Source organism: Mixophyes fleayi, chromosome 12 (assembly GCF_038048845.1).
Source record: "Mixophyes fleayi isolate aMixFle1 chromosome 12, aMixFle1.hap1, whole genome shotgun sequence".
NCBI lineage: Eukaryota > Metazoa > Chordata > Amphibia > Anura > Limnodynastidae > Mixophyes > Mixophyes fleayi.
Genome location: NC_134413.1, coordinates 73,071,704 through 73,093,688, shown reverse-complemented (window position 1 = coordinate 73,093,688; position 21,985 = coordinate 73,071,704). Strand labels below are relative to the sequence as shown.

The window sequence follows — 21,985 nt, the reverse complement described above, 5'->3', positions numbered from 1 at the left end:
AGTAGCTTCGGGGAGAATGTCCAGTTTCGCCAGGAGATCCTGTCCCTGCTCAATCGTTTTGATGAAGTAAGAAGAGTTGGCCGCAAACACCTGAAGTTGAAACGGGAAGCACCAGCGATACCGTAGATTGTGTTGACGCAGAATCCTAGTAACAGGCTGCAAGTTTCTCCGTTTCTGAATTGTGGAAGGAGCAAGATCCTGAAACAGCTGGATGTCCATGTTCCGAAAAGAGAGAGCAGATTGATCTCTAGTCGCAAAGAGGATTCGGTCCCTTGTGTGGAAGTAGTGCAGCCGCACAATGATGTCTCGAGGGGGCAGGCCATTGGCCGGACGGGCCCGAAGAGCTCTGTGGGCACGGTCCATCATACAGTCAGAGTCAGAGAGCTCCGGAAGGATATGTTGGAAGAGGTCTTTAAGAAAAGCCTGAAGATCCGCTGGAGAAATTTCTTCAGCAACATTTCGAATACGAATGTTGTTACGACGAGATCGGTTCTCAGAGTCCTCCTGTTGTTCCTTGAGAGTCTCCACTTCGTCACGGAGACGGGCAAGTTCGTTATCCATCGTAGATTGTGAGCGGCAGAGGTCGTCTGTTTTTGACTCGAGCGCGTCAGATCTGTTGCCCAGTGAGGTTAGTTCCGATTTAAAGTCATTAACAACTTTGGAGAGTTCTTGGTGGAAAGTTTGCTTGACTCCTTCTAGTAAGCTGGTCATTATAGTTAGGATCTGTGGGTCCAGCCCCGTATCAGGGAGCGGTTGGGAGCCCGGCGCTTCTGTAGGCGTCAGAGACGGGGAAGACGGTTTGTTCTTTGAGCCAAAAAAAGGAGTAGAGGACCCGGAAGTCACTTTCTTTGGTTTGTTGGACATGACGAAAAGGCTGGGAGCCGTTGGCCAGTCGAGGATGAAGGAGGCAGAGGAGGGTTGGTATGAGGGAAGAAGACGTAGGAGGGACACACCTTTAGGTTGGTTAGTATTATAGGGGTCAGACCTGGTCCAGCCTGAATGGAGGAGGTCACATGTTCAGTGGCCGGAGGGAGGCCAGTAAATGGGTATCAATATAAAGTAGTCCCGTCAGGTTAGGAGGTTGAGAAGCGACAAGGCTTGATGATTCAATTTCTTGCCTCGCTGAACCTTCAAATAGGCAATAGTTGAGTGAAAATAAGTGCAGCAGCAATAAACAGTGGGTGTAATATTTTTAAACCACCACTAGAGGGCAATATTGCTCCACAAATGAATGAAGCATAGGCGAGCAGAGAGTGGGAGATTTATGGCAGAGGAGCTGACTGTGCCAGTGTAGATATGGGCAGGTCACCTTTTGTCAGTGTAGCCGCAGGGGAAAGTGGTGATTTGTGTGGACACAGCTGGGCTTGGTGGGGGAGAGGTAAACACTCACGCACTGCTGGGTGGCTTTCTGCGGGGACCCGCCGACCGGAAGTCCCGCGCCGAGGACCGGAAGTACAGCTGATCAGTCAGCGCTGGGACTGGAGACCGTGGATGAGGCGCTGGATGGAGGCCACAGCGGGCACTGGACTCAGAGCAGGTAAGGGTCTCCCTCTTCATATGCCAGAGCCGCCGATGGGGACCAGCACAGCGGGTGATGCGACGGCTAGGCGGGGACCAGCACTGAAGGGGGCGGTAATGCAGGGCCTCCAGGCGCGTCCAGTGGGGCCACTGGAGCCCTCAATAAAGGCAGGCCCAGTCGCAGTCCGGTCCAGAGAGGCACTAGGAGACACTCCAGCAGGTCAGAGGGGCAGAGAGGGACTTTACAAGTCTAGTTTGAGCTGAAGTTGTCGGAGCTCACCCGAAGTGCTGCCTCACACGATGGCTGCCAAGCCACGCCCCCCGCTCACTGGTTATTGTTGACAGCCCAACCTGACCAAAACATTTGCCCCGTAGCTCTATGTCTTAAATTCGCTAACATACGACCCCAAAGTTCAATATGGTTGATACACAGAGTCGTCTCTCCCCTCACAAGGTTCCAATTCAATGCCCTTATGTAATAAACCTTAGCCCAAATAGTCCTGGCTTTATATGGCACACATTCCTTTAGGATAGGGGACTACTGTGGCCGCTGGCGGAGCCACAGCCCCCGAGATTAGGTCATTAGGGCGTTGGAAATGGAATACATACACAAAATATATAAGACCAGAGAAATAAGGTACCTTTCCTCTCCTGACCTTTCTCTACCTTTGGCGGAAACCTAAGGCTCCTCCGCATGCCACTTTTAGCGGAGGCATGAAGGGATTTTTTCCTCAGATCAAGGCCGGAAGAGTGGTGAGCCTTTGAGGTTTTAAGGGGTTTTTATCTTCATTTGGGTTAACGCTCCTATTTTTTCAAGTTTTCCCCTATCATATTTGCATTATAATGTACTAGAGGGAATCGTCAAGGTGAATCAGACTTAGTTAAATGCTTTTATTTGTCTTTTTGTCCTAGGCGGCCAAACACAAGATGGCCACCAATTGGTCCTGTTTCCCTTCCCCGGTAGACATAAAATGGGTAGGTAAGAGGGGCATGAAATGGTCAGCCCTTATGTCCTTTATAACTCAGGAAATAGCTTCCCAAGGTACCGCTGACATATTAGCGATACATTTAGGGGGCAACAATGTGGGGTCATGCACAGCACTGGCTCTCAGCATCCAGATAAGAGAAGGCCTGGAGAATATCGTGGCACGATGGCCAAAAATACAATCTTGTTGGTCGGACAGAATACCACGCCTATCGTGGAGATCCGACATCTCCCCAATCGTCATGGCACACATAGTTAAAAAGGGCAAAAAAGCCATTGGACAGGTCGTAAAGAACCTGGGGGGAACAGTCATAGAGATTCCCCTACTGCCCACAAGAGAAATCCACCTCTTCAGAGCAGATGAAGTACATTTGATGGAGGAAGGTACTTGGATCTTCCTTGAGTACATTTTTTGGAAGCTTAGTGCAATGGTTAGGATGTTAGGAGGCGAACAGTGATTCCCTAGGTTCGTGGCTTGGTGTTATTGGTAGGAGAGTCAGCAAGCAGATAGAGGTCGCAATGACGTTAAAGTCTAGTGACGGATACCTGACTGTCGTTTTGATAGCTGCCCGGACCTCCGGCTCTATTGACAGGGGCAGTGTAACAGTGATGTGTTTAGTAATCTCGCAGCAATATAAGGACAACACAGGAGAGTTAGCTACACACGGGAGTGTTTGACATCGCAGCAAATCACCAGAGATGACCAGCGATTTTGAAGTTCAGGGTAAAAATCGCAGCTTGATACATTTGATAACTTTGCCGCGATTTTAAAACGCTGAAAAAATCGGACCTTGATACATTTAACCCCTGGTGTTGATACTGCTATCCTTGACCATATTTGACCTCTTGTTATCCTGACTTTTGCTAGCCTTCCCAATTACTAATCTGTTCTGCCTGCCGTAAATACATGAATTTAATTTCTGTAAACTGATATTGCTGTTATGTGTTATGTGATTTAATTCTGAATAGAAAGGCTGTGTCTTAGTCGCCACTTTTCTAACTTCTAGTGCTGCTCTCCTCTCCAAAAATACAAGTGACCCCATATCCTGCGACAGAAGGAGACCGTGTGACCCTGACATGTGACACAAGGCTTAGTCCGCTCAGACCGATGACAGATCTGCAGTTTGCTTTCTATAAATATGAACGGAATGTTCAGGAGTTCAGTTCATCTGATAAATATGGAGTTCCGTCCGCTCAGCTGGAGGATTCTGGGAATTATTACTGTGAAGTGAAAACCTCAATCAGCAGTGTAAAGAGTGAAGAGTTCTCTCTCCAGATACAAGGTGAGCACAGAAAACCGATTAAACGGGATTTCCTTTCTGTTGGCCAAAATGTTGGCTTTAAAACAGCATTATACAGTAAAATATATGAAGTCTTTTTTTTTTGCTTCCACTAGGAATGGTCAGAGAGGAGTCCCCTATACTCTTATGCATAAATCCACAATAAATTGTAACTTTTTCAAGGTGCAGATGTAGTGTGGATTGCTAGTGGAAGCTTGGTGTGTGTTTCAGTTTGTTGTCAAAATAGTTTTATGAATGTCGCAGATATATTTTTTAACAATTGAATAATAATGCAATATCAAAATATAATAACAACATGCATAAAATACTTTGTATGGCACAGAATTGAAGAGCAGAAATCTTTGATGAAGCAATGCAGTCACTCTGACAGGGTGACGTAAAGTCCGTCCATATATCCAGTATTATGCAGCCAATTCACGCTAATGGTCCTAGAAAATCCAGTTCAGTGCTAAGTAGCAGTGGTTCACCTCACTACTTCAGTTGTTACATAATTCCGTGCAGTGTGAGAATTAGCAGAACGGCAAGCTGGTTCGGCTGTAAAAAAGGGGGGTCCCTTCTGGGTGGCTTGAAGATGCCATGGCGGTAATCTTTATGTATCCGTATCCTACACTTTTCAACCCAAATCTTGTCGGGCTTCTTCAGGGAATAAATGCCATGTATTGTGAGTTCCCAGGTGGTGTATATAGCCTGCAAAGGACACCCATTCCTATTGGGTGCAGATTTAATTAGGTAAAATCAATCCATCAAGGTAGAAGATAATGGATTAATTAGTCCTTTGAGACTTAATTTAGTGTTTACAGCAAGATACGTGTGTAGATCCTGCAGTCTTATATATGAAAGACAATCAGCCATATAATTAGATATGAAAGACAGTAGCAGAGTATTAAATATCAGCCTTAACTATAAATTTCAAATGGCTGATATTCTCCCTCTGCACATTTACCTTTTTTCCTTATAATAAAGAATACTTATTAATACCTGAAATAAGACACGGACACAGATTTCAGTTTTGGGGCACTAAGGTCACGGTTTTAATTATAGAAATGATGGTGGAGAAGAAAGCAATGCAAGTTCTACTAACCAGCTAATAATATACAACCAAACATAGGGATGCCCAACTGTGCCCAGAATACCAGGCGCTAACTTATGGCGTCAGAGAGACTATGCCCCTTTTGGCCTCAAAGGGTCCGGTCACTGAAACTCTGCCCAGGGCCTTCGCAAGGGAAAGCAGTGCAGTTAGCAGTTGAGGCTTGGCGCAAGAGTTTATGTTTGGCCGCAGGATTCTTCCCCCTTCGATCTATGTCTCTTAGGGTTCTTTCTGCGAAGGCCCTGGGCAGAGTTCTTAAAAAACCCTTTGTAAAATCCACTTCCACCTGCAACTGGACCATAACAGAAATTTCAGCTAGCGTGGATGGCATCAACACCTTGGATACACCTATCTTATACTTATGCCAAACAAGGTCCAGCATGCAGTGCCACTGATTCAATGTGTTGCCAACCTTTACTTGCTGAAAATTGAACCCAGTCCTGCCAAGGACGCCCTATATGCCTTCAAGGTGGGCCAAAGATGTTTCCCCAAGTCCCACTTTGCCAGCTTGATAATTTGCCAAACATGAGAAGGACAAGGGGTACAATTAAGGCCAGCACGATGAGCAAGTTCTCTGAATTTCACCCAGTTAAAACGGGAGATTGTGTTAGCCAAAGCGCTCTCAGCGGCAGGTGTTTTGCCGTAGACCCGATGTTATGTTCGAGGCAGCGCAAAGCGAAATGACTAATATGCCTAATCGCATGGGATGAAGTGGCGCTTTGCTTATTGATGGACTGGACAACCCCAAAATTGTCACACCAGAAAATGATGCCACGGCTCCGTAAATGAGGAGCCCATAGCTCCATAGCCACCATGATGGGTAATAGTTCTAGCACTAACAGATTAGCAACAATGCCTGACGAAACCCATTACAAGGGCAACGGCACTGTGCACCATGCCCCACCGAGGTAAGCCCCAAAACCCTTAGAACCCGCAGTATCCATTTACAGCTGGAGCTAACGGCTAGACACAACGGATGGCGGCCATATGCGCACAGTGTTAAATTCATCAAGAAACACACCCAAATCGACTAGTTGTCCCTAATTTCTTGGGATATCCGAATACTTGTATGTGATCTTTTCACACTGGCCATCGCCCTTTGCAATTTCCGACAAAAAACTTTACCCATAGGGATAATGCAGCAAGCAAAATTAAGGGACCCTAATATCGATTGGATCTGCCCAAGGGATATTTTATCCGAATGCCTAATTGACAAATTCAGCTCCCTCAACTTCAGTGCCTTGTACATAGGAAGATGGCAGCAACCTCTTAGGGTGTCAATTTCGTTGCCCATAAATGACAGAACCATAGAGGGGCCATCAGTCTTATCAGGTGCAATAGGTACGTCAAGCACCTGGAACAGGGCCTGGGTATCGGATAAAACTTTGCCACATTGGAGGGAGTCACAAGGGCAAATGATAAGGAAATCATCCAGGGAGTGAGCCAATCTCAGATGACTTGTGCCCGCTTCAATGCACCAGTGTAAAAACTACAGAAACGTTTAAAGTAGGCGCACGATATAGAGTAGACCACGGGAAATCACCATCTATGAAAAACTCCTCTGGGGTATGAAAACCCATGAATCTGATTGATTCAGGATGCAACGGGAGGACGCGAAAGGCCAATAATATATTGACCTTCGTCAATAATACTCCCCGCCTAATTCCCTCATTAAACCCAGGGCAAACTCAAATGTTGGGTAAACTACTCTGGTGTGCTATGGGTCAATGGCCTCATTTACTGAACCGCCCTCCAGAAAGGATAAGTTCTGTATCAGACAAAATTTACTGGGGGTCTTTTTGTGTACAACGCCAATGGGCGAAATGATCAGCCTGCCTAAAGGGGAGGGGAAGGGAATGGACTACGCATATGGCCTAACTCAACTTCTTTCCATATTTTATCTGCTAGGGTGAGCGTAGGCCGACTGGAGGTTCTTTGTAGCCAAAGTATGCAAAGTTCCTGCATACTTAAAACCCTTCAACAGGAAACACAGTAGTTCCTGATCAGAGTACAACTGAAGCCAACAAGCCAGGCCATCAACCACGATAGGGCAAGAGGCCTTACTTAGCAGGAGCTCCCTGTGCCCCTCTATTAGTGGCGGAAGGGACCGACCCTTGTGGGCATTCCTTGGCAACGTGTTGACTCCTGCAGGGCAAGCAAGTGTGTTTGTATTTGCAACATGCTCTTACCCCACTGGGAATTGTTAAAGGGGAAATACTTGTTTCTGCCGAGAAAGGACGAGCCCGGTTGGCCTTGCGCAGGAGGCTTCTATACGAAGTCACCGCATGCCCTGACTTGGTAGCTTGTTGCACTGCCATCCAGATCTCAACGTCCTTGTATCCGAAAAGAATGCTAGCCACTGCACTCATTTTCTTACTTCTCAGCATAAGCCCTTCAATTCATATAGTCATCATTAAAGAACATGTCCTGTGTCATGTGACTTCAACACATCCTGGTGTTCACTGGGCCAAGTTTCCAGATATGCAGATGAAAAAAACACGAAGCAAGTTACTGTAGGACCTGAAAGCCTCCTCTCCAATTCCATTCTTCTCCCTAGTCTGCACTAACTATTTCTTCCTCACCTCAGTAACTGTGAACAAATCCACGCAGAGACCCCGGTCAGTCTATTGCCTAGAACTAGCATACAGACCCTGGACTATAGCCCTGTTTGCACAGAGTACCATGTCTCCCCCTAGTTGTTGTGTCTCAACCGTATTACCTAGCCATCCACCAGTCTTGCATTGTCTCCCTCACATGCGTGATTGCAGCAGACGCATACATTTATTATGGCTCTGTCCAGAGTCTGAGGATGTCAAACGTCAACGTGTTAATGTGTTAGAAGATGATTTTAGCCTAAACTGAATGAAAAGCTTGGCTCTAACAGGTTACTTATGCTAGGTCTTTATTTACTCTGATTACATGTTCATCAACTTGTATACTGCCAGCAATAGAGACCTTAGCAGCTCGGAGTGCTTCAAGGCATTTGGAGATCAAGTAAATAATATTTTGGTATTGGTTTGTGCTTATGATGTTCCACAGAAATGTGGATTTCTATTTTCAGTGAAATTATCCTGTAAAATAATTAACTCAACTTTACCTGGTAATATAATATAATAATAATATAATATATTTGTATTTCTATTTTTCTCTCTTCTAGAGTTGTTCAAAAAACCAAAAATTTGTGTGACCCCATTGCCAACAACAGAGGGCGATAACTTGACCCTGACATGTAACACAAGTCTTAGTCCGCTCAGACAGAGGACAGAACTGCAATTTGCTTTCTACAGAGATGGACGGAATGTTCAGGGATTCAGTTTATCGCATAAATATGGAGTTCTGTCCGCTCAGCTGGAGGATTCTGGGAATAATTACTGTGAAGTGAGAACTTCAACCAACAGTGTAAAGAAGAAGAGCAGAGTGTTACATGTCCAGATACAAGGTAGACATGATCACATCTAGATTATAAATTAAAGTCGTACATTAGGAGAAGTTACTTGTTCTTAACAGAGACTGTTTTTTTTGTGGCCGTACCTATATTACTATATTATTGGTCACAACACTCTATCTCAAAAATGTTGGTGAAAAATAAAAAGCAGAAAGTCTGCGCGTTTCAAATTGTCAACCACCTCGCTGCCGTCAATGACAATAGTGGTTCTCAACCCCATACCTCCCAACTGTCCCGATTTCAGCAGGACAGTCCCGAATTTAAGGTTCTGCCTCAGCAAAATATTGGTCCCATGGGTGGGAATGTTGGGGAAGGGAGATAGCTAATGGGAAGCCTTTACAGCACTAGGCAGCCCTCTTGAGGGGTGACCTCGCCCCTATCTACGCCCCTATATACTACCTTCTGATTTATCCAGTCAAAACTAGGTTAATGTCCGGGGGATAGTCAAGCTAGAAGTCTACCTTCACCTTTACAAAGCAAGGCTTGATTTTCTGCTATTTCAAGCTGCTATGGGGGTTTTTCACCCATCAAGGGGAGTATTAAAGTACTAACGCAGAGGGAGGGTAAAGGTTTGATAAAAAGAAAAATGACTTACGGTACTGTTACTATGAGTTGTGGAAGAATTAACGCACTGGTAGTGTAATTGGTCTTCTTAAAATGCAGCCTTGTGATCATTCAGTCTTATCTCTACTATGAATTTTTTGTGATTGACCTTTGGTGTTGATACTGCTATCTTTGTCCATGCCTGACCTCTTGTTATCCTGACTTACCGATTGCTAATCTGTACTGCCTGCCGCGAATACTTGCCTATGTATGACTTTAAATGTGTCCTTGTCTAATTTGTCAGCTGCTCCCAAGTGGGGTGAGCTAGGTGGTTGTGATATATGGACATTTTGTGGCAAAGCCCGTAATTCCTCGTGGGTGTCCCAAATGAAGAGCACCCATTAGAATCTGCAGTTCAGGTTTGGTAGCATAAACTGCTAGGAGCAAGATGGGTACATGTTGCCTAGTTGATACACTGGAGTAGCACATATGTAGCAGCAGAAGCCCTAATATTCACTAGAACATCTCTGTGACCATCACAATAGACCTCTGTAAACTTATGCGTGCTTTTATATGTTTAATTTATTTCTGAATAAAAAGGCTGAGTCTTAGTCACCCCTTTTCTATCCTCTAGAGCTGATCTCCTCTCTAATAATAAAAGTGACCCCATATCCTGTGACAGAAGGAGATCACATGACTCTGACGTGTGACACAAGTCTTAGTCCGCTCAGACAGAGGACAGATCTGCAGTTTGCGTTCTACAGAGATGAACGGAATGTTCAGGATTTCAGTTCATCTGATAAATATGGAGTTCTGTCCGCTCAGCTGGAGGATTCTGGGAATTATACCTGTGAAGTGAAAACTTCAACCAATGGCGTAAAGAAGACGAGTGAAGTGTTCTATCTCCAGATAAAAGGTGAGCACAGAAAGCTGATTAGACCTGATATATTTTCTGTTGCCCAAAATTAAATGGAAGAATTTTAAAAGTCTCAGAGAAGTTCCATGACCAGGTGCTCCTAGGTGACTTCTGTTAACCTTGTATTTCACAATAGGGGCTGCGTTATTCCTTATAATACATGAGCATAGTTGTTAACTGTTCATAATTTCAGGGACAGGTTTTAAGGATTTGTCCCTGTTTTTAATATTGACAAATTGCACAATAAAATCCTAGTTTTCCGCATGTTGAACACAGTTTATAACATATATAATTATATATTATAATTCATTTGGATTTTATGAGCTAGGAAATATTGAGTGGTATTTAGAAAACATGTAATCATAATTGCGTACTTTTCATAGCTACTTCCATGAGAAGGTATGACAAGATGTCTTTACAGCTTGATGGGTTGTGATTTCCGGATAATAAGTAAAAATCAGGAAATTACCTTGTAGCAGCCTTAAAGTAACATTTATAAGCGGTTCATTTCCGATTAATTTCACAAATGCATGTGAACACAAATTACAATAAGTTGTAGAGCAGTGAGATGATGACCGTTCAGTACGCAGAAAGGGGGCAATGGATCGTAAGTGTCTGTCACGATCTGCCTCAGGCTGCAGTGCAGCATCTTCTCCATAGATGCTACATTGCCGTCTGCAGATCCTGTCTGCAAGAAGTTAACTACTCATTATTGAATGTGGATCCCAATCACCTGTAGCTGGCCTTTAAGAGACTGCCTTTCCCTGCAATCTGAGCCAGTAAAAGTGTCTTGCTGGTGCTCGTCTCTTTGAGAGACTCCTGTGTTCTGATCCTGACTGACTCCCTGATCATCATATGTGTCTGTCATCCAGCTCCAAGCTTCTAAGCTTATCTGGTCCTCCATGCTGCCTGTGCCTGCAGACTATCGCAATCTCCTTATATACAGCTCCAAGCTTCCCAGCTTACCTGGACCTCCGTGGTACCTGTGCCTGCAGAATATCACTACTACCTGGTATTCAGCTCTAAGCTTTCCAGTTTACCTGGTTGTCTGTGGTATCTGTGTCTGCAGACTATCGCTACTGTCTGGTATCCTGTTCATAAGCTTCCCAGCTTAACCTGGACAGAGTTTTCAGCTTCTCAGCCAGTCCTGCGTACTCTGGCTATCTAGTACTTATGTTAATTAAACCACCTAGTGTCATTTATATTTCTCTCCAGGGTGTTCGTACTAGGAACCCTGACAATGTCTTTATGCTTCAGTCGGTGATGGCGGTGGTGAACGGGCCAAGTGTGTAGAACGGTAGGAAGAATAGCATTTGGCTCCTCCTGAAGAGATAGTCCATCGACATTCCCATGTTGGATGGCCTCTTTGTAGGAAATGGAAAAGTTATACATTTGCAGAGCCAGACTCCACCGCAGCAGCCGTCCATTGTCTCCTACAGTCCGTTTAAGCCAGCTAAGGGGATTATGATCAGCAACAACTGAGAACTCTCGACCATATTGATAGGGTTGCAACTTTCTGAGTGCCAACACTATGGCCAAACACTCTTTCTTAATGGCTGAATAGGCAATTTCCCTAGCCACCAGTTTACCCGGTGTTCTTGATCATCTTCCCCAACCTTCCCCAATCTGCAGCCCGAGGCATCAGTTTGCATAATGAATCACCGCCAAAAGTCAGGGTTAGCTAGTACAGGAGACTGGGACAATATCTCCTTTAGTTGGCAGAAGGTCCGTTCGCATTCATGGTGTGATATGCATCGGTTTTACTCCAAATTTTCCCCCTTATTGTTTGCATAAGTTCGCCCTGGAACTGCATTATCTGATCACTGACAACGTCCTGCGGAAATCCTAACCGGCTTAAAATGTCTATCAGGGCCTGAGCAGTCTGTTCTGCGTTGGTGGAGATACCAGGTTGCGTAATTAACTTCAGTTAGAATAAATCGTTTCCTGGAATGGCTGGGATTTAGAAGGGGGCCTACAATGCCCATGGCTGCTCTCCGAAGAGGCTCCCCCAAAGATAGGCAAAGACATTACATGACAAAGACAACTTTGATTGATGTCCCCTTACTATTAGGAGACATGTAATACCGTAATGAGGGCGGATTGGGCAGCACTATGGGAGGAATCAGTAAGAGGTACAATGAATGATGTGTTGCTGGAAATGTGGCAGCAGGCAGCGCGTCCATCTGACCTTTCCCCTGAGTAACACAGCAGACACTGGAGAGACAGCTGCACAGTACAAAGGGGTCTCTGCTGGGGTGTAAGTGCTGGATACTCATACACAGGAGTCCAACTTTCCCTATCTCCGAAATATTCCTATTCTATGTATATACTGCCCATACTGTAATAATACATATATAGTGTATACAGCAACCATTATATATACATCCTGCTCTGACCAGTCACATGTCCCTGCCAGATGGAGTCAGTGCCAGTATTTGTACAGATAGAAATTGTCATGTAACAAGTTTTTCTTCATAGATTAATCACTAAGTCTGGTCTAGAGGGCGGATATTGCATGCATTTGGTTGCCAATCTACTTTGGGATTGTAAATACACTAATTCATGTGCAATTGCTCTGAATGACAAGTATGGTGGCTTAGTAGTTAGCTCTTCTGCCTCACAGCACTGGGGTCATGAGTTTGATTCCTGACCATGGCCTTATCTGTGTGGAGTTTGTATGTTCTCCCCGTGTTTGCGTGGGTTTCCTCCGGGTGTTCAGATTTCCTCCCACACTCCAAAAACATACTGGTAGGTTAATTAGCTGCTTTTAAATTGACCTTAGTCTCTCCCAGTCTGTGTGTGTGTCTGTTAGGGGATTTAGACTGTAAGCTCCAATGGGACAGGAAATGATGTGAGTTCTCTGTACAGCGCTGCGGAATTAGTGGCGCTGCTGATGTACTACAACCTACTGTGTTTTTATTAAAGCACCATGCTGGAGTTTAATTAGCTATCAGTGTTTTATAAGTCACAATGAACATGATTCTAAACAGCAATGAAATATACTATTTAGAGCAGGCTATTCCTGTATGTGGGTTCCCCATTGAAGCATGCAAGTGTGAATATTAATACTTTGTGTGTTCTCTTTTCAGATGGACAGAAGGATTATACACGGCAGAATATAATACGGCTGACGTTATCTGCATGTGTATTAATTATTGGATCACTAATTGTTTTCTATTACTTGAGAAGCACAACCAACAAACCACCTGTGGGTGACGGCACCACGTCTTACTAGGCATGTTGAACCAATAACGTTATATCACCTTCAACTACTGTTCACATATGTAGTAGACTTGAAAACTAGCAATCTAATCCTGTACAGCTAGTCAACGAAAGTATTCCTTAATGCTGCACTCCCACATAGCCGGGAGGTGACTTCTGCTCACCACTATTTAATGGCTGTCAAGGTGGCTCTGACCAGGAGAACTAATCATAGGCCACATTCTCCATGATGTCATAGAGATAGCTTCCTCTACCACTCACACCCGCTGTACAGCATCACACAGCCCTGGTTAAACCATACAACCTGCAAAAAAAAAAAAAACCATACCTTTGATTACAGTTTTAAAGGACCAACAAACCCTCAATAAATAGCTTTTTTTCCCACTTCCCCCTATGTACAGCTCCTCTCCCAGTATTTATACCAGAGCAGCAGCTCTGCCGGTCTCTTCGGCAGAATATAATGACAGCTGAAATCTAGCCAATGAGAATTTAGCATGCTCTTGTTTTAAGAGAAGTCCTGAGGTAAATGTATTAACATGCGCTCTTTGCAGGTTAATACAGAACTGGAAAAAGTTCCTTGTCATGATATCCAGATATTAAAATTGGTTTGGAAATCATGTTTTATATTTGTTTTGTTTTAATGCCTATTATATTTTGCTGTAGTATGTTGTGACAGGCCAAGCAAAATGGCAGCTGAACTCCATTTTATTGTTCTTGTACTTTTATTGTGTGTATTATGAAATGCTATAGTAACCAAGGCAAAGCCGGGATATGTCTATATACATATATCAGCTAAGCATTCTCCCAGTGCTAAATGTACTGGAAAGTCCCAAGTAACTTCACGGCTATTGTATCTGCAAAGAATATGTGAAACTGTTACTCAAAGCTGTACCAATAAGACGTTTTTATTTATGTGTATACCTTACATGTTAGTGATATCCGGCACCCTTAGTTTCCTCTCTATAAAAGCTGGTTTTGCTACGACACAAGGTGCCTCATCCTGGACCGTCGGTAATGGTGACAGTCATTTGTCTATCCAGCTGGAGAGAGAGAGATGAGAGTGGGGCCCTGGATAATTGCTGAGTAAACATATTACTAAGAGAACTATCAAAGCTAAGTATATTATTATTATTATATTTTTACTTGTTTGCAATAAAAGATTGATATTTGAACTTTGTGGTCACGACTCTTTCACTCCTTGCAGCCTGAAAGAACCTGAAATAGTTTCACTGGAAACAAATGTATTTACTAAGACGTAAGATGTTGGAAACTTTGGTTTGTGTATCTAAACTATAGATGCTCACTGACCCCCGTGAACTGGTTTTGGTTTTGGATCTGGATTAGCTTCATGTTTTGGTTTTGGCAAAACCGCCCTGGTGTGTTTTAGTTTTGTTTTTTTTAGAAAAAATCCTAATATGCTAAAATCACATAATTTTGCTCTTTTTTTGTTCCTTCATTATTCTTAACCTCAATAACACTAATTTCAAGTCATTTGCAGTCAATTTTGACCACCTCACAGGTCACAATATTATTTTCATACACTTTTGGACAAATACTGCAGCGACCTGGCTGGATGGTAAGCGACGGAGCAATGACTCAAACACATGGCAGTTCCTAGCACCAGGGCTGCCAAGAGGAATTCAGGGCCCCGGTACAACAAATTCATGGGGCCCCCCTTATAGTCGAGCATGCAAAATTTTTCTGAGGTTTTGACATGCATTTCGGGGCGTGGCAAATGCGCCATTGGGGCGTGGCTAACATCAAAATCACTAGGCTCTCAATTCGCTGGCGCAAAATTTTTCGGAGGTGTGGTCATGCATTTGGGGGCGTAGCAAACATCAAAATCACTAGGCTCTCAATTCGCCGGAGCGTCACATATGTCCAAGCACTCCTGACTTTCAGGACATCTAGCACCACAGTGTAGTATACAAAGAATGCAGTGTGTACACAAACAGTTCAGTCTTGGCCTGCACCTTACATTGGGCACAACACTCACCAAAAATTGGTATTGTCCCTACTAGAATCACAACATTTCACACAGTATGCTGCTCTCTCCTACCTGTTTTTCTCACTTTCACCACCTGTGGCTGCTGGTTTCTTAAGTTGTGGCTTGTCTGGATCCTGGAATGTTGAAGGACCTATTTGGAAAAAAAATGGCTACATTTAGAAAATTACAGCCAGCCCCGGCGTTAATTCAATAGCACCCACGATTAATAATTAGGCCTTCCTCCAGCCCCAACATTAAAATAATAGTATTCCCATTTAATAAATAAACCTATTCCCTTCCTGCAAACAGCCCCAGCAATACCTATTTCCCGCAATCATCACTGCCATTAAATAACTCATAGTCACATTTAATAAATAGACCTCATTCTCCCTAAACTCACCCCCATATTCAATAGCCCCCAAACCACCCCATCTTAAATTAATAGTCCCCACTATTAAATTGGCCCACCATCACCCTACAAACAAAATAGCATCAATTAATTAGCCACCACCTACCTCACACACACTACATTGCAACAAGCCCCCTGTGCCATTACACACACACTACCACAAGCCCCCTGTGCCATCATACACACAATACACTGCGCCCTCCATGCTGCTTACCCCCCTTTTTATTCACTCTGTGCCTCTGCCATTTTTTTTTATTAATCAGTGCTTCTCTCCTCTTTTTTTTTTTTACTCTCAGCCTCTCTCCCCCGTTTTTTTACTCCCTCTTCTTTACACAACGAACAGACAGAAATTATTACATAGGAGCGAAGGGGATAGACCAGGAAGTATATCAGCGTGAAGGGAGCAAGTGTCAAGGAGCTTGTGCGAAACTAACAGGGTCCGAGGTAATGAAGGAGGCATTTTAGGGTGCAAAATGTTTTTGATTTGAGGAGCTGGGCATAATGAGACATTCCTAGATGACAGTGAGCTAGGTACAGCACTATGTCTTATATTGTGCTCACATTTGCATTCCACAATTATTGGGCTTAGGCCGGCGGTTCCCAAAGTGTGCGCCGCGGCTCCCAGGGGTGCCGCAGGGCTGTCACTGGTGTGCCGCTGGCCAGACATAAAAAAAAGAGAAGACAGAAACTTACCAATCAGCGCGGCGCCGGGACCCAGCAGCCTCCTCTCTCCCGCAGCAGCTGTCACTGACATCTATATTCAGTGCGGGAGATCGGAGGCTGCTGGGTCCCGGCGCCGCGCTGATTGGTAAGTTTCTGTCTTCTCTTTTTTTTATGTCTGGCGTGGGGCAGAGTGAAAAGGATGGTGGCACCGGAGGGGGACAGTGTGGCAGCGGAGGGGGACAGGGTGACAGCGGAGGGGGACAGGGTGACAGCGGGGGGGGACACGGTGACAGGTGGCAGCAGAGGGGGACAGTGTGGCAGCGGAGGGGGACAGTAAGAAGCGGAGGGGGACAGTGTAGCAGCGGAGGGGGACAGTGTGGCAGCGGAGGGGGACAGTGTGGCAGCGGAGGGGGACAGGGTGACAGGTGGCAGCAGAGGGGGACAGTGTGGCAGCGGAGGGGGACAGTAAGAAGCGGAGGGGGACAGTGTAGCAGCGGAGGGGGACAGTGTGGAAGCGGAGGGGGACAGGGTGACAGCGGAGGGGGACAGTAAGAAGCGGAGGGGGACAGTGTAGCAGCGGAGGGGGACAGTGTGGAAGCGGAGGGGGACAGGGTGACAGCGGAGGGGGACAGTGTGGCAGCGGAGGGGGACAGGTGGCAGCAGAGGGGGACAGGTGGCAGCGGAGGGGGACTGTTTGGCAGCAGAGGGGGACAGGTGGCAGCGGAGGGGGACAGGTGGCAGTGGAGGGGGACAGTGTGGCAGCAGAGGGGGACAGGTGGCAGCAGAGGGGGACAGGTGGCAGCAGAGGGGGACAGGTGGCAGTGGAGGGGGACAGTGTGGCAGCAGAGGGGGACAGGTGACAGCGGAGGGGGACAGGTGGCAGCAGAGGGGGACAGGTGGCAGCAGAGGGGGACAGTGTGACAGCGGAGGGGGACAGCAGGCAGCAGAGGGGGACAGTGTGACAGCGGAGAAGGACAGCGGGCAGCGGAGAAGGACAGCGGGCAGCGGAGGGGGACAGTGGGCAGCAGAGGGGGACAGTGTGACAGCGGAGGGGGACAGCGGGCAGCAGAGGGGGGCAGCGTGACAGAGGGCTGCAGATGGGGCAGCGTGACAGAGGGCTGCAGAGGGGGCAGCATGCCTGGGGGTAGAGGAGGGGGACAGTGTGGCAGCAGAGGGGGACAGGTGGCAGCAGAGGGGGACTGTTTGGCAGCAGAGGGGGACAGGTGGCAGTGGAGGGGGACAGTGTGGCAGCAGAGGGGGACAGGTGACAGCGGAGGGGGACAGGTGGCAGCAGAGGGGGACAGGTGGCAGCAGAGGGGGACAGTGTGACAGCGGAGGGGGACAGCAGGCAGCAGAGGGGGACAGTGTGACAGCGGAGAAGGACAGCGGGCAGCGGAGAAGGACAGCGGGCAGCGGAGGGGGACAGTGGGCAGCAGAGGGGGACAGTGTGACAGCGGAGGGGGACAGCGGGCAGCAGAGGGGGGCAGCGTGACAGAGGGCTGCAGATGGGGCAGCGTGACAGAGGGCTGCAGAGGGGGCAGCATGCCTGGGGGTAGAGGAGGGGGACAGCGTGGCAGAGGGCAGAGGAGGAGACAGCGTGACAGAGGGCAGAGGAGGGGACAGCGTGACAGAGGGGGCAGAGTGCCTGGATGCAGAGGGGGCAGAGTGCCTGGATACAGAGGGGGCAGAGTGCCTGGATGCAGAGGGGGCAGAGTGTCTGGATGCAGAGGGGGCAGTGTCCCTGGATGCAGAGGGGCATTTTTGCATACAACTAAATAAGTATTTTTGTCGTGACCTAAATACTTATTACAATTTTTTGACCCAACTACTTCTAAAACAGGACTGCTCAGTAATTATTTTGGAGGGGTGCCTTGAAAACATTTGGAGACTCTAAGGGTGCCGTGAACTGCAAAAGTTTGGGAACCACTGGCTTAGGCTAAGACTTTCATTGTGGTGTCTTTTAAACCAGCCAAGTGCACTTTATACAGAAAAGAGCATTTATTGGCACAATTCTATCAATGTAAAATACAAAGGTTACTCATTAAATAATACAGGCCTAATATCCTGTCATTCTAATGAGTTATGATACATAAATGTGACTCCAATGAGGTCTAGTTTAAAAGAAAAAGTAGAAATTATAATTAACTGAGAGAGTCGTCCACAAGTGATAGTTGGCAAGACTTTAAAATTAGTTTTTTTAGGTTTGGACAATGAACGTTTCATCTGGGACACAATCCCACAGAGTAAATGTGCTGGGCATCTGCATAACTTTACAGATAATACATTACATTTCTGGTTTCTGATCTTCCCTTTTCTTTCTGTTTTCCTCCCCTTGCCTCTCCGTTTCTCTTCTTACCTCCTGTCAGCTTCTTTCTTTCCTTCTCTTCTCTTCTGTCTTCTCTTCTTTCTCCTGGCTTGGTCTTGTCTGGCGCTCCTCACTGACTGACGGGCGTGACTTGATGACGCCACGCCCGACAGTCAGTGTGAATGGAGCAGAGAGGAAGGAGGGACGCGGCGCCGCGGTCACGGGAGTATGATTTTTTTTTTCTTTCCAGCTCCCCCCACAAAAAAAAAATAAAAAAAAATTAAAAATCTGCAGCGAGGGCCCGGCCCGGGCCCCCTGGCAAGCCCGGGCCCGGGTAAAATGTAACCGCCCCCCTCTCGGCGGCCCTGCCTAGCACATCTAGGACACATTGGCACACAGCAGTGGCAGAAAAGAAAAATGGTGCAAAATGGAGTTGTCCTTGGGCCCTCCCACCTACCGTTATGTTGGATCTTAAAAAGGAATCCAAAAATCACGAGATCCGAAATGCGACGACGTAACGATGACGTTTTGCCTCGTTTTCAAATCCGAAAAAGCGCACGGTATGGAGCCGGCTCGGTACTCGGATCTGCTAAGTTCGGGTATATTCGGTTCTCAGGAAACTAAGCCCGAGCATCTCTAATCTAAACAAACACACCAAATAACACAAACCCGATAGTTGATAATCAGATACTTATACTCACATTATAAAAGAAGCCAGCATAGCCTTTAGTCCCCATAGTCTTGACAAAGTCCCCTGGGAGGGTAGAAATACACCAGACCCTTCCGGTTTTGTGATTTACATAGATATACCAGAAAGAGGTCCACCACCTGCAGATTCAGACTTGCCAGTACAAACACAACGCAAGATGTTGATGAGGAAATTGAAGGAACTGTTGGGATTTTCTTTGACTTCAGGGGGGTAAATGTATCAAGCTGAGAGTTTTTTGGCTGGTTTGAAAAGTGGAGATGTTGCCTATAGCAACCAATCAGATTCTAGATGTCATTTTGTAGAATGTAGTAAATAAATAAGAACTAGAATCTGATTGGTTTTTCAAACCTGCCGGAAAACTCTCAGCTGGATACAGTTACTCCCAGGACTTCAAGGAAGTGAATATAGGAAAGTTTTAAAAAGCAAACATATCAAGTGAGTGCATGTGGGGCATGAATAACCTCCAGACATTGGACATTGATGCTTTGGACTGTTTTACCTATAGAGGTTTAGGTGGATTAGACATAATCGGTGCCACAGTCAGATTCCATCCTTCTGCAAATGTTTGTTAAACTGTAAGTATAATGACACCTTGCAGGTCTCTAGACAATGAGATTTAAAGAAAAAGAAATGGCTGTAACATAGTGCACTGACAGTTTCTTAATAATAGTTATTCTTCTAACGGATGATTGTAAATCTCAATTATTTTTTTCAAAAGAACTTTTATTACCTACGTTTAAAATTAGAATATTAAAAACAGCGAAATAACAAACCAGTTGACAATGTGAATTAAAGTGATATTAAAATCTACTGAGTATACCTTATGATTCCTCTACGTGTGATTCCTAATAAATTGGTTTATGGTTACCTTTAAATGGTCTCATTTGATTACTTGTAACTGCTATGAGAATTTTTCACATCTCTCAATGTTATAGCAGTATTAAATAAATACTGTGTGGACGTTGATACAGTTTTTTGTGAGACTGAATGCAGAAATCATAACCAATTAGATCAACACCTGAATTTGAAGTTATAAATACTACCTCCAAGATGTTGACTCTGTACTAGGACAGTTTAGAGCCGTCTTTCCAGGTTGCAGTATATAAAGTGAACTGCTTATTACCTATTGTTGCTCCACTAGTGATAATTTGTCTAATTGTCACAATAAATTAATGACAAGAGGCTTGGTAAATCTTTCACCTAGAACCAGGTTGAAATGTTATCTCTTAGGAGTGAGACCCCCTTATCCAAAATCCATGCTGATGACGATGATCACTAGCACAGAGCTTACCCACCTATTAAACAAAAAGAAAGAAAGAGGGATCCTCTCCCAAAAAGTATGGAACCAACCCCCGAAGTTGCCGATACTAGGACTAGGCTATGGCAGCCAGGGCTGGTGGCACTGTAGCAGGAAAATCCACAGCATTGGGTCCCCCCTGCCATAGTCGGTGGTAATCGCTTAGCCGATGACGATAACACCGACACAGAGCACAGCTACAAGAAAGAAACAATTTAATGAAAAAACGACAGGTATATCGACAGACTTACCTTAAAAACGACTGTGCACATCTCCGATGGCGGCAGAAGGCTGACAGCACCTCCTTCCAACTGGCCGGCCCTCCGGCAGCACTGTGTGATGTCGGTGCGCCCTTCATGCCTTTAAATTTAAAGCGGCAATGTCGGGACCCCGCAGGGACACTGTTTAAACAAGGTCCAGACATGAATGGTACCAAAACATTCTCCAAGAGCAACTTCTCCCAACCATTCCAGAACAGTTTTCCTTTTCCAGCATGGTAGAGCACCTTGCCATAAGGCAAAAGTGATAACTTAGTGGGTCAGGGATCAAAACATCGACAAGTTTACTTCAGTATAACATAGCAACATCTGACAAAAAGGTCTAAAAACACTGAAGCAGCAAACTTTGTAAAAAACCAATACTTGTGTCATTCTCAAAACTTTTGGCCATGACTGTAATAGATGTAGTTGTGCTTATTTGGTATATTATACCATGTTGCGCATATTACTTAGTATATTATTATGTTCTTGAGTATATTACTATAGGACTACATTGGCACGAGGCTGTTAATCTAGATATAGAACTGTATATGGTGAGCATTGGGCCTATATGTATACTAGTAACTTCTTTTTCCATAATATATGAGAATCACTCTCTGTACTGTGCTATAAACAACACATTAATTATATGTAAACCCCTATAGCAGGGAGGTGAGTGCATCTAATTGTAACTGCATTTTAAGTGTTTAGGGCAGCACAGTGGCGTAGTGGTTAGCACTTCTGCCTCACTGCACTGGGGTCATGAGTTCAATTCCCGACCATGGCCTTATTTGTGTGGAGTTTGTATGTTCTCCCTGTGTTTGCGTGGGTTTCCTCCGGGTGCTCCGGTTTCCTCCCACACTCCAAAAACATACAGGTAGGTTAATTGGCTGCAATAAAAAAATAAATAAATAAATTGACCCTAGTCTCTCCCTGTCTGTGTGTGTGTGTGTTAGGGAATTTAGACTGTAAGCTTCAATGGGGCAGGGACTGATGTGAATGAGTTCTCTGTACAGCGCTGCGGAATTAGTGGCGCTATATAAATAAATGATGATGATGATGATGAAGTGTTCAAAGCATATAGGTCACTGTAGGACCTGCATATAATGAGGTGCCCTTGACGCTGGGATGCAGGCTTAAATGTTTTGATCACAATATGAACCAACACCTCATGTTATCATTTTGCTAGATACACACAGATATGCAGTGTAAAGGATAAGCGCTGACAACTGTCTTTTTCGTTTTGTATACATTAAATATATCCCTATTTGCTGTATGACACATACCAAGTGTTCCCTATCTCACAGTACTGAGCTAGGTTACATGCTCAGTACTGTCAGA

General features: G+C 45.3%; 1 protein-coding gene across 2 annotated transcripts in view; it reads left to right on the top strand.

The window, feature by feature from the left end:
- Window positions 1-14,173, top strand: part of LOC142109243 (Fc receptor-like protein 6) — a 32,248-nt gene extending 18,075 nt beyond the window's left edge. For both annotated transcript variants that reach the window (XM_075193347.1, XM_075193346.1), the window contains 4 exons: window positions 3,511-3,786; window positions 8,049-8,330; window positions 9,514-9,795; window positions 12,885-14,173. In XM_075193347.1, the coding sequence (XP_075049448.1) occupies window positions 3,511-3,786; window positions 8,049-8,330; window positions 9,514-9,795; window positions 12,885-13,030 (986 nt within the window). In that variant the 3' untranslated portion in view covers window positions 13,031-14,173. The remainder of the gene's footprint in view (window positions 1-3,510; window positions 3,787-8,048; window positions 8,331-9,513; window positions 9,796-12,884) is intronic.
- The last annotated feature ends 7,812 nt before the right edge of the window (window positions 14,174-21,985 follow it).